At 39.3% G+C, this 15,506-nt stretch overlaps 1 protein-coding gene across 16 annotated transcripts in view; it reads right to left on the bottom strand.

The window, feature by feature from the left end:
• Nucleotides 1–10,027: 10,027 nt before the first annotated feature.
• cacna1g (calcium channel, voltage-dependent, T type, alpha 1G subunit) overlaps nt 10,028–15,506 on the bottom strand; it is a 380,213-nt gene continuing 374,734 nt past the window's right edge. For 14 of the 16 annotated variants that reach the window (XM_074662958.1, XM_074662959.1, XM_074662955.1 and 11 more), the window contains one exon: nt 10,028–11,746. In XM_074662958.1, coding sequence (XP_074519059.1) covers nt 10,733–11,746 — 1,014 coding nt within the window. In that variant the 3' untranslated portion in view covers nt 10,028–10,732. Of the gene's footprint in view, nt 11,747–14,134; nt 15,347–15,506 lie in introns of those variants that run through there. The other 2 variants (XM_074662968.1, XM_074662969.1) reach the window with 2 other exon arrangements.

The following is a 15,506-nucleotide window of genomic DNA, read 5'->3' as shown; positions in this document are numbered from 1 at the left end:
GGATTATTCTATACATAAATACAGCCTGATTTTTGCAGCCCCCTCAGAAATGTCACTTCAAGACTCAGACTGCCACAGTTCAATCACTGACTCTCCTGAGATGACTGAGGAAGTTTCTGTGAGTTTATGTTCTTGACGGGGCAAAGCAAGTCCAAAGATAAAATACAAAATCAGAGTCTTTCGACACCTTTTCATCGATGCTTTTCTCCTGAGTGGAACCAGAGCGTCGGGACGTTAAAGCTCAGTGTTTGAGCCCCAGGAGGGATTTCAGCTGGAGAAGGGAGGGCACGGACTAATGTGTCAGTCATCCTCTGATGGTCTGACAGCAGGAGGCCAGACCACCAGGAGCCTCATTTCTAGAATCACACACCTGGCACGCCTGTTGGTGTTTCTGATTCTGCGAGACGTGTCCAGCCTTTCCACGGCGGCAGCTCCTGGGACCACGTGAGGACACCAGACCTCTGAGATATTCTTGGTCCTTTTTTCTCACCATGTCAGAGCAGATCTTTCAAACGAAGGCGCACCTTTCCGCTCCAATAACAAACACGGCGCCCTAACGAAGTCACATCTGATTGGCCCGTCAGAGCCACTTCATGGAAACGCTGTAATCGCCTCAGACGTCGGTCTCTGTGCCGCGGCGTGCAGGATGCATCCATTAAACAGCTCCTGGAGCGCAGCATTAAAGTTGCTGCAGCTTGTCTGTCATCTGACCCGCTGAATACCACAGCGTGTGTGTGTGTGTGTGTGTGTGTGTGTGTATTCCAATAACTGGCATAAGCAGGCCACGTCTCCTGAAACATGACATAATGAATAAAGCTGATAAGTCAAAGTGGCACGGTCCTGAATAATTTTCTCCCAGACTTCCTGTCTGGAGGCGAAGGACGGGATAAAAAGAGGAACATGAAGTATTCAGGAGTCGCTCTGTGAACGTCGCTCAGGTTAAACATTACAGCGCTCTGCAGGAGCTCAGAGGAGGTCTGTGCTGTTACAAAGCTGTAGGAGCGATTTAGCCTCATGGATTTTACCATCACCTCCACCTCATTAGGATGGAAACAGGTGAGGAGGCGGATTGTAAATCGATGTAACTCCCGTCCCACTGCAGTGAATTCTCACTTTAGCACTAAATTAAGATTCATCAATATCTGAAAACGGAGCAAGAGAAAGGAAAGAGTGTAGTTTGTAGAACAATAACCCTTTAGAAAAAGCAGAAAATGCTCATATTCTGTTTTTAAAAACCTGAAACTCCCTCACCTTGAATATTTGGTCGTGTTCGCGTCTATCAGGATATCTCCATCCAAAGAAACAGCAATCTGTGTTCTGCTCATGCTCTGTTTGCAAGGAATCTTGGTCTTTTGAGTACAGGAAGTCCACCGTGCTGCTGCTGTTGCTATGGATACAAGAAGATGAAGTGGAAATGACGTGCTTTGCGTCGTGACAATCTCAGTAAGTCAAAGTCTTGATCGGGATCGCATGTAAAAGTATTTTTCTGAATGTTTCAGAAACTGGAGTTTTGACCTTAACCTAAATATTAACTGCATAGAAACAGCCTGTGAGAGAAAAATCTAGAAAAATCTAGCCAATTTTATGATTTTTAAACGATTATTTTTCATTTAATTGCATCATTTAAGTATTTGATAAAAAGAAAAAACAGAATCATCCGGAGGAGGCATGTTCTCCACAAAAACTGCTCCCCCTGGTGGCTGGCTGCAGTATAGGTCAAAAAATCCATCTCCCCAGTCATTCCAGATGGGCTGTGGTCAAACTTTAAAAAATGAATACACCTGGTAGAAATGTTTCTCACGTCCGATTGTTGTGGTGATTTGAAGATATCATTTGGCTGTCTTGTATTCAAGTCCTCTTTTTTCTGAAAAGTTTCATTTTCATTAGTTATACGAGGTTAAAAATGAGGTTTTACGTCACGTTTAACGATGATTGACAGCTGACGTTCTTGTGTATTTGTTCAGGGATTGTAAAATATGTCGGGAGGTAGAGTCAGGAAGTGATTAGACTCTCGAAAGAAAAAAAAATATTATTTTTGTCGCCCAGCTCCACTCAGATTCTCCCAGAATCCCTCACTGTCTCTACTGCACTGACTCTGGCTGCAAACTACTACAATGGCGGCGCCTGAGACGGCGGTATTTTGGCTTCAAAACCGTACAATGATAAATGGCGGAGCCACGCTGTCCACTCTATATACAAACTATGGACCAAACTGGAACTTTCTGGTATAAACTTTTCTCCACGTGTTTGGAGAACTTGTGTGAAGCTGGACCCCACGCCACGCCAAGTTTCAGGGAAATAGTCTGTTTCATTTGTGCTGTTTTTTTATCGGTCATCCAGAGTTCACCCAGCACCCGTTTGCTCCAAATGGACCCAAAATGCCACCGTTTGTTTGTTTGTGCTTCTACAGTTTTAACCCTTTAATGGTCGAGTCCATATAGATATTCATGAAAATTACTTAAATGGTATTTTCTAATGTATCTACACCAGGGGTCTGCAACCTTTATTATCAAAAGAGCTGCTTTGCCCCTTCTTCCACCAAAGAAATTTGGCCGCAAAACCATAACACAACTTGTAAAGTTTTATAAGTATTATTCTTTGTTTTTTTTTTACCTGTTAGATCAAAAGGAAACCCCAAACAGAAATATAGTAAGCACGTGTAGGCCTACTTTCAAATGACTTTGAGTCCTTTCTATATTTCTGTAAAGTTAATAAAATAAAAACCAGCCCACTTTAATATAAAAAAGAATTCACAGCCAAGCTTAGCAGCTCAAAGGGAAATAAACAAAAAAAAAAGGATTATTTTAGTCTTAAGCCCATTTCAGTGGAATTTTAAAATCGAGCTTTTTCAATCTTCTTCAATTTGTTTTTTTTCCAGTAAATGCTTTGAGCTTGTTCGGAAAATATCTTTGGATGTTACGTTTTTTGTTGTTGTTTGCTAGTTTCTAGCCGCATATCATATGCATGTTAAAGTTGACAAGTTAGTAAAACTATTTTTTAAATTTCAAGATAAAAAGGTACCGCCTTGAACTCCAAGACAACTGTTCAACAAAACAACAACAAAAAAAACGAAAAGCAAAAAAAAAAACCCAAAAAAGAAACAATAAATATTTATTTTAAATTTTCCACTCCGTGTCCCTGGAGATACCCCCATCGTCCAATTTTTTTTTTTTTTTGAACATACCATTTTTTTTAACTTTTAAAGAATATTAAAAACATTTAATTACCTTCCCTAACAGATCCTCCTCATAGCGGCTGTAAGTTGCTCTGACTGTTGTCCAAGTTGCTCCAAGCTGACTTGGACTAATAAATATCTCTGTAAAGTTAGCATTAGCTTTAAACACTTAGGAGCTAATACTGAGCTCTGACGTCAGGTTTGGTGATTTAAAATAATGCCAGGAATGTAAAGGATATAATTTTATAGAACCTTATTGTAAGTTAGTAAATAGAGCAGCTCATCACTGCTCACACCGTGTTTCTCCAGAAGCTAACCCTGTTAGCAGGCTGGCAGGTTGAGTCCTCCAGCATAAGAGCAATCTGTTGTTTCCCACAGAGGCTGAAACAGCTTCTCCTCTTCGCTCTCTAATGAATCCGTCTCCCAGGGCTCAGACTCCATCTGTTTAACAACAACCACGCTGTGTTTCAGTTAACGGCTCAGTTTAAAGCTCCGCTGCAGCATCAGACGATAATCTGATTCAGTTTATCTCTGCCAGCGCTCTCCTCTGTGGCTCAATCCTGACTCATAAACTTTTATTAGTGAAACGGGAACTTAATCCAGAATCGATGAGACTTATTTGGAGAAAGTGCCACAGAGCAGAAAGTTTTATCGATCGATACGCAGAGTCAGAAAGTCTCAGGTTTTCAGATCCATCTTATCTTTTCCCTCAGACTCCACAAAGTCAATCTGATATCAGACTTGTTGATTTCAGAGGAGGCGTTTGGGAGTCGATAGATTCACACGTCAGGATGGATTGACTCGATGCTGAAGGACGGCGCCGTTTCCCAGAGGAGGAACTCAGCATTCAGTATCAGCACCATTCAGCACCTCGGGGTATCGACACCTCGAGCTGCACGCTGCTCACCGCTGTCCTCAGCACATGTGCAGGGTTTGAACTGACGGGCTTCTGTACCCCGGGGGTTTGAGCTGTAGGCTGGCATTATCTCAGGAGAATAAAATCAATGTATTGAAGCATCAGGATTTTTAGATTAAAAAGTTAAAATCTTTTTTTTTTTGTTTATGAATCTTAAAATGTTTTTTTTTTTAATAAAAAATATTAAATAGTTAAAAAAAAATACAAAAAATAGAAAAAAAAACTTTAAATGTTGATTAACATTTGGAAAGTTTAATGAAAAAAAAAAGATTTGTTTTGTTTTTGTTTATTTTTTCGTTAAAATTCAGACTGTATTATGCTGGCATCAAGATCCGGAGAATAAAATTGATGTATTGAAGCATCAGGAAATTTAGTTTAAAAATTTTAAAAAATGATTTTTTTGTTTATAAATCTTAATTATTATTTTTTTAATAAAGAAAATGAAAATAAATAAAAAAATAAAAAAAAAAAAAAAAAAAAGAAACAATAGATCTTTAAATGTTGTTTAACATTTGGAAAATTTATAGAAAAAAATAATTTGTAATGTTTTTTTTTTGTTTTTTGTTTTGTTTAAAATTCAGACTGTATTATGTTGGCAATAAGATCAATAGAATAAAACTGATGTATAGAAGCTATAGGATTCTTTGTTTAACATTTTCAAATCTTATTTTTTGTTTATAAATCTTAAAAATTTTTCTTTTCTAAATAAAATATTATTAAAAATAAATAGAAAGATACAAAAAATTAAAATAAAAAAATGAAAAAAAAATCTTTAAATGTTGATCAATATTTGAAAAAATTTAAAGCAAAGAAATGATTTGTTTTGATTTTTGTTTGTTTTTTTCCTTCAAAATTCAGACTGTATTATGCTGGCATTAAGATCAGGAGAATAAAATTGATGTATTGAAGAATCAGGATTTTTAGTTTAACAATTTTAAATCTTATTTTTTGTTTATAAATCCTAAAAAAAAAATTAGAAAAAATATTTAAAAAAAAAAAAAATCTTTAAATGTTGATCAATATTTGGAAAATTTAAAGAAAAAAATGTTTTTTTTTTCTTCAAAATTCAGACTCCAGTGAATTTCTCCGTCTCTTTTTTCCTCCCTTGTCAAAGCCAACAAGGGCTATGATGACGATGACCTCTCACATCACCAAAGATGACATGAGAGGCTGTCTCGAACTTATTCATGTCTTCATCTGGGCCACGGTTTCAAAACGTTGCTGTTACATGACGGTTGAAATGACGTGAGCCTCGCCGTGTTTGAACACCTGGGCTGTTTTGACATCCTTGAGCTGGAGATAAACGCTGCTGCAGCCTAAAATATCCTGAGCTGTTTGAGCAAACAGCGGCGTGCAGCTACAGAGACGCAGCAACACAAACCTGCAGAGAAAGGAATCTGTGTCATGAGGCTTTAAACATCACTGCACAGCGGCCGTTTCAGCTAATGAGCGCTGTGACAACAAGCAGGCAACAAATATCTGAGCAAATATGTATCACACACAGAGGACCGGCATCATTTTATCAGTAACCAGGGGAAACAGGAGCTGGACGCTGTGTTTATTTGTTCCTGGATGTAATTGTCTTGTTAATTCTGAAAAATTGGCAGGACAGTCATGCATAAAAATGGCTAATATCATTAATTTCATGTCATTCTGAAACAGGCTGGAGATATGGTGCCTTTGGGGATTCATAGAAAGGAGCAGGACACAGAAAGAAGAAACAAAAGATCTGCTGTCATGAAACCTAGACACATCTGTGCAGAGGTAAACCTTGACTACCTCCATGTTTCTGCTGCAAAACGTAAGCCCATTAAAGCCACACATGTAACGATGCACACTCTGACAACTGTTTCTACACAAAAGTGAAGAATAACCGCTTTTCTGAATTTGAAGGTAGGGTCACAACATTTAAACTTGGCTCCTCCTCCTTGGCTCAGTGCCAGCAGCAGCACACACCCACAGCTTCCGACCGTGACAACATGAACACACTCTCTAACCCAGCAACCACTTGTAGCATCACGTTTCTACGTGGGGCAGACTTGAGAGCCGTGCACCTGACTTAACATGTTAGCACAAGCAAACCACAGGTATTTCACACATACCTGGTTAGCATAAAGCTAACTTGCCTAGCTCTTTGTCCCCTGCTGCTCTCTAAGTTCCTGAAAGTGAGTGAAAGTCGAGCCAAGCTTCACCCTTGTTTCGGAAAAAGCTTTATCTGTGACGTTTTGTTTCACTTTGGTTGTTTGTCTTCCTGCGTGCTACGTCCACTATCATAGCTGCTCTGATTAGCTTCTTCATCTCGCTAATCAACACGCAAAGTCACTTGTGCATGTAACCACGCCCACTCTACACCCAAAAACAACCAAAACATCCAGGCAGAGGAGGGGTTGAGGCAGACACAGACACTGACACACGAGTATCAAGGCCCAGAGGAGACGATATTCCTGTAAAAGTTGACATTTTATTTTTTTTAGGAAAATCCTGCAGACTTTACCTTTAATAAGTAGATATAAATGAATAAAATATAAATAAATTATTATTTTTATTATTATTATTATTATACATTTTATTTATATGGTACCTTTAAAATAAGTAGGACTGGGACAATATGTTTTCCTCCTAATTCAATTTTTTAAATGATTTTGGGGGTGCTGAATGAATTTAAAATAGCTAATTTTAATGTTTTAAATATTTCTTTTTTATAAATTTGAAAAAAAAAAAAAGATTTTTGAGCGAAGAATCAAAAAAAAAAAAAAAGCCCAGAAAAAGGCTAGCCCTGCCTTTTTTTCTTTTATTATTATTATTATTATTATTATTATTATTATTATTATTATTATTATTATTATTATTATTATTATTATTATTATTATTATTAGTGCTTTTACACATGGCAGAGAATCTGAGAACAACAGGCTGAGGAAGGTAAGATCTTATACAGACAACAAACTCAAAGATTAAAAAGGTCAATAATTAAATAAATAAATAAATAAATAAATAAATGAGGGAGGAAATGACATCACATCAAGTGGAAAGAGGAAAAGGGTATTGAGAGACATAATCTGTGATTTGACATTACGGACGGAGCTCAGTAAAATCTGGCACAACGGTCAAAAGAAAACTGAAAAGAGCACCTCAAGAAAAACACTTCAAGTGGGCTGAAAATGTGTTAAAACAAAGGAGCACATCAGGAGGGGACCAGGAAGACAAAATACTCATGAGATCAGCACATTTCAGGTAAAAACAAAAAGGGCAGAGCACTGACGCAGGAAACAATCAGCAGCAGAAAGTAAACAAGAAATGACTCTCACGGGGTAAGAGCTACAAATCAAAACAGGAAACACTGAAGAGAAAACTCAGAGCTGTGACAGGCTGGAGTTAGAGCTGAACCTGACACTGACAGGGCAAGATCTACAAAATAAAACTGACTTCAGCAAAGATAACAGGGAAATACACAAGTAAACAAGATCAGACAAGAGAAAAAGTTCTGCTCTGACTTTGTGTCTCTCTGAGCTGAAACTACCAGTTCACTGTTCCCTGAAGGACCACGAGTTCAAAAAGCGAGAAGCAGTTTTCTGTGGAGCCACTGAAGCCGTGGATTTAAAAAGTTTTACTGAGGGAGCTGAGCTGTCTGCAGAGAAAACAGAAAAAAACAAATCACTGAGCAGCTTCTCTATGAGTCAGGACTCAGTTTTTATATGAAATGCCGCAGCGTCCTGTAGAGACTCGACTCAAGTTGCAAATTTGACTTGCAACTGCACTTGACTTGAAAGACAATGACTTCAGACTCGACTCGACTTAAGACAAGCTGAGTCAGACGACTCGTAGCATGTTCGCCACGCTACAGCCTAAAATATCCTGAGGGGCGCACACATCCGGCGGTTGATGAACCAATAATCCCTCAAACAGATAATATGATCAGCCTTTAATTTTTCCAAACATCGAGAAACACCTATGACCCCTAACCTGTCTTCATGAGAGCCTTATAAGTGCCCCTATTGTGATTGTTTTTTCTTTCTTTCTTTTTTGTTAGCATTTTAGATTTGGTCAATTTTCTGGGGAAAAAACAAAAAAGAAAATAAGGCAAGGCTAGCCTTTTTCTAGCCTTTTTTTTTAATTTTCCAAAAGTTGACCAACACTTAAAGGTGCACCCTTAGGACTAATACCTAGGGGTAAAAGAAAATATTGATGTATTGAAGTATTGAGATTTTAAATAGTAATTTTTTTGCTCAAAAATCTTTTATGTATTAATTTATTTATTTATTTGGCATTTTAGATTTAGTTAATTTTCTGGAAAAAAAAACAAAAGAAACAAATGCATGGCTAGCCTTTTTCTAGGCTTTTTATTTATTTATTTATTTATTTATTTATTTAATTTTCAAAAGTTGACCAACACTTACAGTTGTACCCTGAGATAAATGTATTGAAGTATTGAGATTTTATTGTTAAACTATTTCAAATAGAGATTTTTTGCTCAAAAATCTTTTTTTTTTCAAATTTATATCAAATTTTTATCAAAAATATTAAATATCAAATATTTAAAAATTCCAATTTGAATTCATTCAACAGCCCCAAAATCATAAAAAAAATTAAATCAGGAGGAAAACTTATTGTCCCAGTCCTACTAATTTTTTAAGGAACTAAATAAATAAAATAAAATAAAAATAAAATAAAATAAAAAAAAAAAAAAAAAAAATAATAATAATAATAATAATATTTTTTTTATTATTATTCTGTTTCAGGTGACTTACGGTGCCTCAAACAAAAAACTTTACACACAAATTGTTTTCTTTGTGAGAACCTGTAGATAAGAAATGACAAAAGGATTGTAGTTTACTCATTTATCAAAGGTAGAGTCTGCAGGATTTCTTAAAAAAGGTAAAATGTCATCTTTTACAGGAATAATCCTCCTCAATCGTCTCATCTGGGCCTCTATACACGTGTGTCAGTGTCTGTGTCTGCCTCAATCCCTCCTCTGCCTGGATGTCTTGGTTGTTTCGGGATGTTTCTGGGCAGAGAGTGGGCATAGTGTGTGCGCAAGTGACGTTGTGTGTTGATTAGCGAGTTGAAGAAGCTAGTCAGATGGTGATAGCAGACGTAACACAGAGGAAGAAAAACAAACAAAGTGAAAGCCTCATGAGTGTGTCCTTTCTGTTTCCAAATTCTGAAAACGAAAACCCCAAAACAAAAAGAAACAACAACAACAATTTTTTGATTTGCTTTGATAGGGGGCAAATATTTTGGAGCATTTCACTGAAATATATAAAGTTAGATACTGAAAAAAACATATGGGGTTAACCTTACATTTCGTCAGAACTTTGAAAAATAAAAGCGACAGTTTCATCCGTCTGGCTTTGTTCAGCACGACTTTGAAAGGGGAGAAATACCTCAGAGAATATGAAGTCAGTCTGTTTCTTTTTACAGCTTTTCTGAACATCTGCACTTCAACTCCCTGAGACATGTGATTCTGTACGTTTACATCCAGATAACTTGATCATTTTCTGAACCATGAGACAAAACGTCTCTGCTGAGACTGTTATCTGCGTGTGACTTTTATTCACGGCGGTGAAACTGAGCGTTGTCAGAGTGAGGTGTGTTGTAAAGATGGCATTTACCGGCTGCTGTGTGCAAACAGAGCAGAAGAGAAAGTCTTTCTTTGAACCTGGTTTTACGATAAATTATCTGAAGACCTGGAAACTCTGCAAAAAGCAAAAAACACTTACCTGAACGTGGATGGCACCCTTAAAGTATGAGTCAAACTAAAAGTCACAGAAAAATTTACATAACGAGAAACTTTTTAATCAAATCAGTGACGTGTCTTCATCTTGCTGGAAACACTCAGGAGACTCCTGCAATCACTGTCGAAAAAAATCAAACGCAGCCTCTTTTTCCCCAAGAACCAAATCACCAGGGTCTGATGAATGTGCTTAAAAATCCAAGCTCAGTTTAATGACTTGTTTTTAGAGATATATTTATATATTATTCCTACAAATACATGGTTTTCAGCACTTTGAAAAATGTTCACTTTCCTCAGTAAACCAAGAAAGCTAGAAATATCCTACAGTGAAAAAAAAGACAAAGACAAACAATCGGACAAAAAAACGGAAATGAACTCACAAAGAAGGACGAGAAGATAACTACTGAGTGAAATTAAAAAACAACATCCTGTACAAACGCTATGGCCCAATAATTTAAGAAAATAGTGTCTCTAAAACGTTCATATTGCTTTGTACCTCCACTGACTGGGCGACACCAGGCAGTTCAGTCGGCGGCCACACGGGGGCGCCAGGTGTCACCGGTCGAGCTGCAGCCAGTGGCATGCAGGCGTAGCAGAAGAGAAACAGTCCCGTTTGGTCGCTTCATGTGTCTCCTTCTTCTTCTCTGGTTGTTTTGGCAGTAACAAGACAAAGACGAGGGATGGTCACACCACGACGGCGCCCGGCTCCTCGCGAAGCCGACGGCGTTTGGACTGTTTGTTGTAGTTTCACCGTTATTACTTTCTACAGCGTTATTACTAGAACTATCACCATCACAGACACACAGAGTGCATCGTGTGTTTATGTGCGTGGAGGCTTTGTCCAGCTCGGTTTGTGGGTGTGTGTGCGTGTGTGTGTGTGTGTGATGGAGTGTGTGTGTGTGTGTGTTCAGTGCTCGGAGCTCGTCTTCTCAAAGGAAAAACTGGGCAGAGTCAATAGCTTGGGGTTGGTGTTGGGGTTCGGGGAGCCTCCTTCCTGTCCTGACCCCTCCCCGTTGCCCAGGTCGAAGGAGTCCTTGGATTCACTAGAGGGCGCTCTCCTCCTCAAGCAGCTGTCCCGGCTGGGGAGGGGAGGGGGCATCCCGAGTCCCCCCAGCCCCAGCCCCCCAAGTCCGCCCAGCCCCGGGTAGAGGCCGGAGTGAGGCTCCAGTCCGTCCGGAGGGTCCACGGAGATGCAGGGCGGGCTCATCTTCTTCTTGCGTCGCGGCGAGGGCAGTGAGGTCTGCGTGGAGGTCTGGCTCTGGATCTGGAGGCTGTCGGCCCGGGACACGAAGCCAGAGGAGGTGGAGGTGGTGCTGCGCTGGGGGCTGGACTCCACCGAGGAGCAGACCTCCACGGAGTGGCGCCGCGGGTCGTCCAGCCAGGAGTAGGGCCGCGGGCGGGGCAGGAGGGCGCCGCGGCTGTGCGTGTCCACGCTGTGGAACCTCTTCAGCTGCCTCAGACACGGGCTCCGCCTCTCCTCGCTGTAACCCTCTGTGCCTCCGTCGCCGCTGTCCTCTGCTGTGATGTCATCGCTGCCGGCGAACCCTGTGCAAGTAATGAGCGACACCTCCTGATCCACGGAGGTCTCCTCCTGTTGGTGCAGCCGGGCCGGCACGGGAGGAGGAGGCGAGGGGGAGGAGGAGGAAGGAGAGGAGGAGGCGAGGCAGTGCTGGTCGTGGAGCTGGGTGTGCACGCTGCTGGGGCGCAGGGGTTTGGGGGACGCACCTGGTGTGGCGGGGACCAGGCAGAGGGCGGGCTGCTGATGATGATGATGGTGGGAGCAAGGTGAGGGGGAGGAAGAGGAGGAGGAAGAGGAGGAGGAGGATGGAGGGAGGCCCAGAGAAGCCACATTCACAAGTCCCTCCAGGCTCTCGGCTCCGTCTGGGCACAGGGCCTCCTGAGAGTCAGTAGACACCGCCACCTGGGGACGCGGCGTGGAGGGCGGGGTGAGGGTCGGGGTGGGGGGAGAAGAGGAGGGAGATGAAGGTCAGTGTGATGATAGGAGGAGGGCGGAGGATGAGAGGGGACACCGAGTTAGTTTAAGGAGGTGAAGATGTGAAGCGTTGGTCTGGGTCAGAGTTCGTCGCAGATTCCCTGAGTCCTGATTCGCTCGTCAGAGGAAATGGCGTGAGTCAACTCAAATCAACAAATTCAGATTAAAATCCAAACTAATGTCAGAAATCTGTGACTTCATATCAATCAGGGATTTTAAAAACTGAGATTAGACATCCCAACACTTGGTGCACAGAGAAGTCCTTTAACTAACAGCTGATTTCAGGTGGAAGAAAACGTCTGGATACGACGAACTCTGAGCCAGACTTCCTCACCCTCTGACCTTTGACCCTTCACACGACCCCTGCAGACCACGAGCCATGCCAATTAAAATAAAACTGATCCTGACGAGTGTTTCCTTTGTTTTCCTTCAGGCTCAGCGTTGAGGCCAAGAGTCAGAGGGTGAACGTGACGAGTCACAGCTGTAGGAAAGGCGGCGTTAGTAAGCAGAAGAGTGGGTCTGTAATCAGGGGGACGCTTCAAGTCCATGAATCAGTTTTACCAAACAGGGGGTCATTTTTCTGATATCTCACTTTCATTAACACAGAAATTTAACAGCTTCCATGATTTATTTAGCCAAAAATACAAATCACGTGTTGAAATTTGGATAATGTAGATAAAACAATTCACTCCTCATCAATATTTCATCAGAATGATTGTCTGTACATGGGGCGCATTAACTCTTCATCAACCAACATGTTCTGCTCTTCTTACTATAGATGTTATAAAGACCAAAGTGTGGAGAAAAGGAGCAGAAATATGAGCTGATGGAGGTCAGGTGGTGCCATGTTCAAAGGACAAAACATGGAGGAAATGTGGACTGTGTTAGCGTCACTAACTGTAGAGTTGTAGAGACAGGTTTCTCTCTTCTTGTCCTGTCAGCTGGTTACTGGGACTTTTGAGACATAATTCTTTTAAATTTTGTCTATAAACTCCTAAAAATATGGAAACCGCTTATGGACCTCTGACATCTATGTCGCTCGACAGCTCATGCACTGACTCTGAGTGCAAAGGAGGAAAAAACACTGTGACCATGGTTTATTAATTCAATGTATTATTTGTTTTTTTTTGTTTGTTTGTCTTTTGTATTTTTTTTTTGTTTTGTTTTTGTCTTCCTCTTCAATCATTTTACTTTTTAACTGTCTTGTATATATATATATATATATATTTATTTTTTTTGTCCTGTTTCGTCCTGTTTTATTCTCCTTTCTGATATTTGACTTTGTTCATTTTGGTTTTGTTCTTGCAAAAATGTGAAATATCATAAATAAAAAGATAATTGGAATAAAAATGTGTCTAAACTGTGAAATAACTAATAAGGGAGAAATGTTGAATAACTCTAAATTGACTATGATATGGATTTATGGTAAAAAAAAAAAAATAGACACAACTTTTGTCAATGCCACAGTTAATGAAAAAAAAATGAACCATTTTTTTTTCTTTTGTAACTGAAATATTTTACCCGCTGAAGCACACATGGTGATGCCAGTTGAAAAAAATGTTTTGAAAGTTTTTTTTTTTTAAATAAAAAAGAGGATAAGGGCCATTGAATAAAACGTCCATTTTTTAATTATTATTTTTTTTCTGAATTCTGACTGTTTCCTCGGAAAAAATAGTAGTAAAAAAAATAAATAAATAAGACTGTTCTTCAGTGGCCCTAATCCTCTAATCCTCTTCCAAAGCAAATTATATATATATATATATATATATATATATATATATATATATATATATATATATATATATATATATATATATATATATATATATAAATATATACATGTATGTGTGTGTGTGTATGTAAATGTACCAATTTTTTTGTTACTGAAATATTTAACCCGCTGTAGCACATATAGTGATGTCAGTTAATAAAAATTTTTTGAGAATTTTTTTTTTAATTAGACAAGAGGACAAGGGCCACTAAAAAAAAAACATCAATTTTTTAATTAATATTTTTTTCTGAATTCTAACTTTTTTTTCCCCAGATTTCCGAGTTTCTTCTCAGAAAATATAGTAAGGTAAAAAAATGTGTGTTTTTTAAAGGCCCTAATCCTCTTACAGATAAAAAAAAAAAAATCAGATAAACATGATCTAAAGACATTAAAAAAAAAAAAAAATAGTAGGGGAAGAAAAAGACTGTTTTTCAGTGGCCCTAATCCTCATCCATACAAAATTGACCAAATAAACATAACCTAAAGAAATAAAAAAAAAAAGAAAGAAAAAAAAATATATATTTTTTTTTAGATATTTTGAGGGTTTGTTGTCTTGAGGCAACACTGTACTATAACAGTCAGTTATGAAAAAAGACAGTTATTTATTTATATATTTCAACACATTTCTTTCAATAACACATGGTTGATACTTGATGGCCTCAACAGTTTACAATGCAAGCCATAAAAAGTTTAAAAACTTTAGAAAATAACTTTTTTTTAGAAGATTCCACATCTGAACGTTGCCTACCTGAGTCGACCAGAGCCGACAGTTTGAGTCTGACATTTCCTCAGGGCAACATTTGCATTTTTACAAGTTTCCTTCAATTAATGAGTGAAAAAAGTTAAACTACCAGAGATTAAGCTTTTCTTGTCTTTTAACATGAATGTTTTTTTGCTAAACTGAGAGAGACCGGGGTAAAAGAGCTATTGGACAATTGGCCGAAGTGGTCCCTGCATCAAAGTCTGCAAAAAAGGGATTCAGTATGACCTCCAGAGGGTCACATGACAAATTCAAACACTGCTATAAGGTCTTTTCTCTTTTTTAGAAGTGTCTCATGATAACTGGGATGGATAATCTCTGCAAGCAAATAGAATATGAAGTAAAAAAGCATTTTTACTTTCTGTGTACCTGAAACGTTCCCCTGATTACAGATTCACTCTCAATCAATGACGTCTTGAACACAGGATAAAAAGTGCAGATGGAAACGTCCAGAGAGATGAAGAGAAGAAGCATGCGTTCACTGTAAGGTTCCCCTGTGTGAGCCTGAACTGTGTGGTCACAGAGACACCTAGTGGTCAAAGATGTCAAACCAGACCGGCCAATCACCAGCCACATCACATCACATCACATGGTCACTGATAATAAGACTGACGCTGAGACCTCACTGAAAACGACCCAGACGTTTGGGGATAATGGAGTCAGGACTGTGTACCGTAAAAAATCACAAGTGCTCGTCGCTGCTCTGTAGCAACACCCTGAGAAGTCAAGTTCATCACGTGGTCAGTGAACTGCATGATGGGAAGCATCATGTCTGCTTTGATACATTCAGACCCTCAGATAGTGGATTTAAAGATGCTCTGTGGCTGATGATGAGCTGTGGATTCAATCCTCCACTGACAGGAAAGTGTGTGTGTGAGATGAACATGGGGTCCAGGGTTTCTGAAAGGCCCAGGAGTCTGATCCCCGTTTTTCAGAAACAGGAGTATCTGTGTTTCAGGAGGAGCTCAGGGTCGGGCGGTTTTTGGCCCCAACTGAGCTGGAGTCATAAAGAAACAGATACAGGACGATGGATGAAGGAGAGGAAGAGGAGGAGAGGAAGGAGGAGGAGGAAGAGTGATTTAAAGGAGAAGACATTTGACAGCGTGAGGGGAAACAGAAAAAAGAGCCAGTGACGTTAAACAGATACTACAGATGGA

This window comes from Halichoeres trimaculatus, unplaced genomic scaffold, assembly GCF_033239565.1.
Source record: "Halichoeres trimaculatus isolate MK-OKI-2021-1 unplaced genomic scaffold, fHalTri1.1 fHalTri1_scaffold_23, whole genome shotgun sequence".
Classification (NCBI taxonomy): domain Eukaryota; kingdom Metazoa; phylum Chordata; class Actinopteri; order Labriformes; family Labridae; genus Halichoeres; species Halichoeres trimaculatus.
Note: the sequence above shows the minus strand (reverse complement) of the source record. Positions and strands in the feature narration are given on the sequence as shown.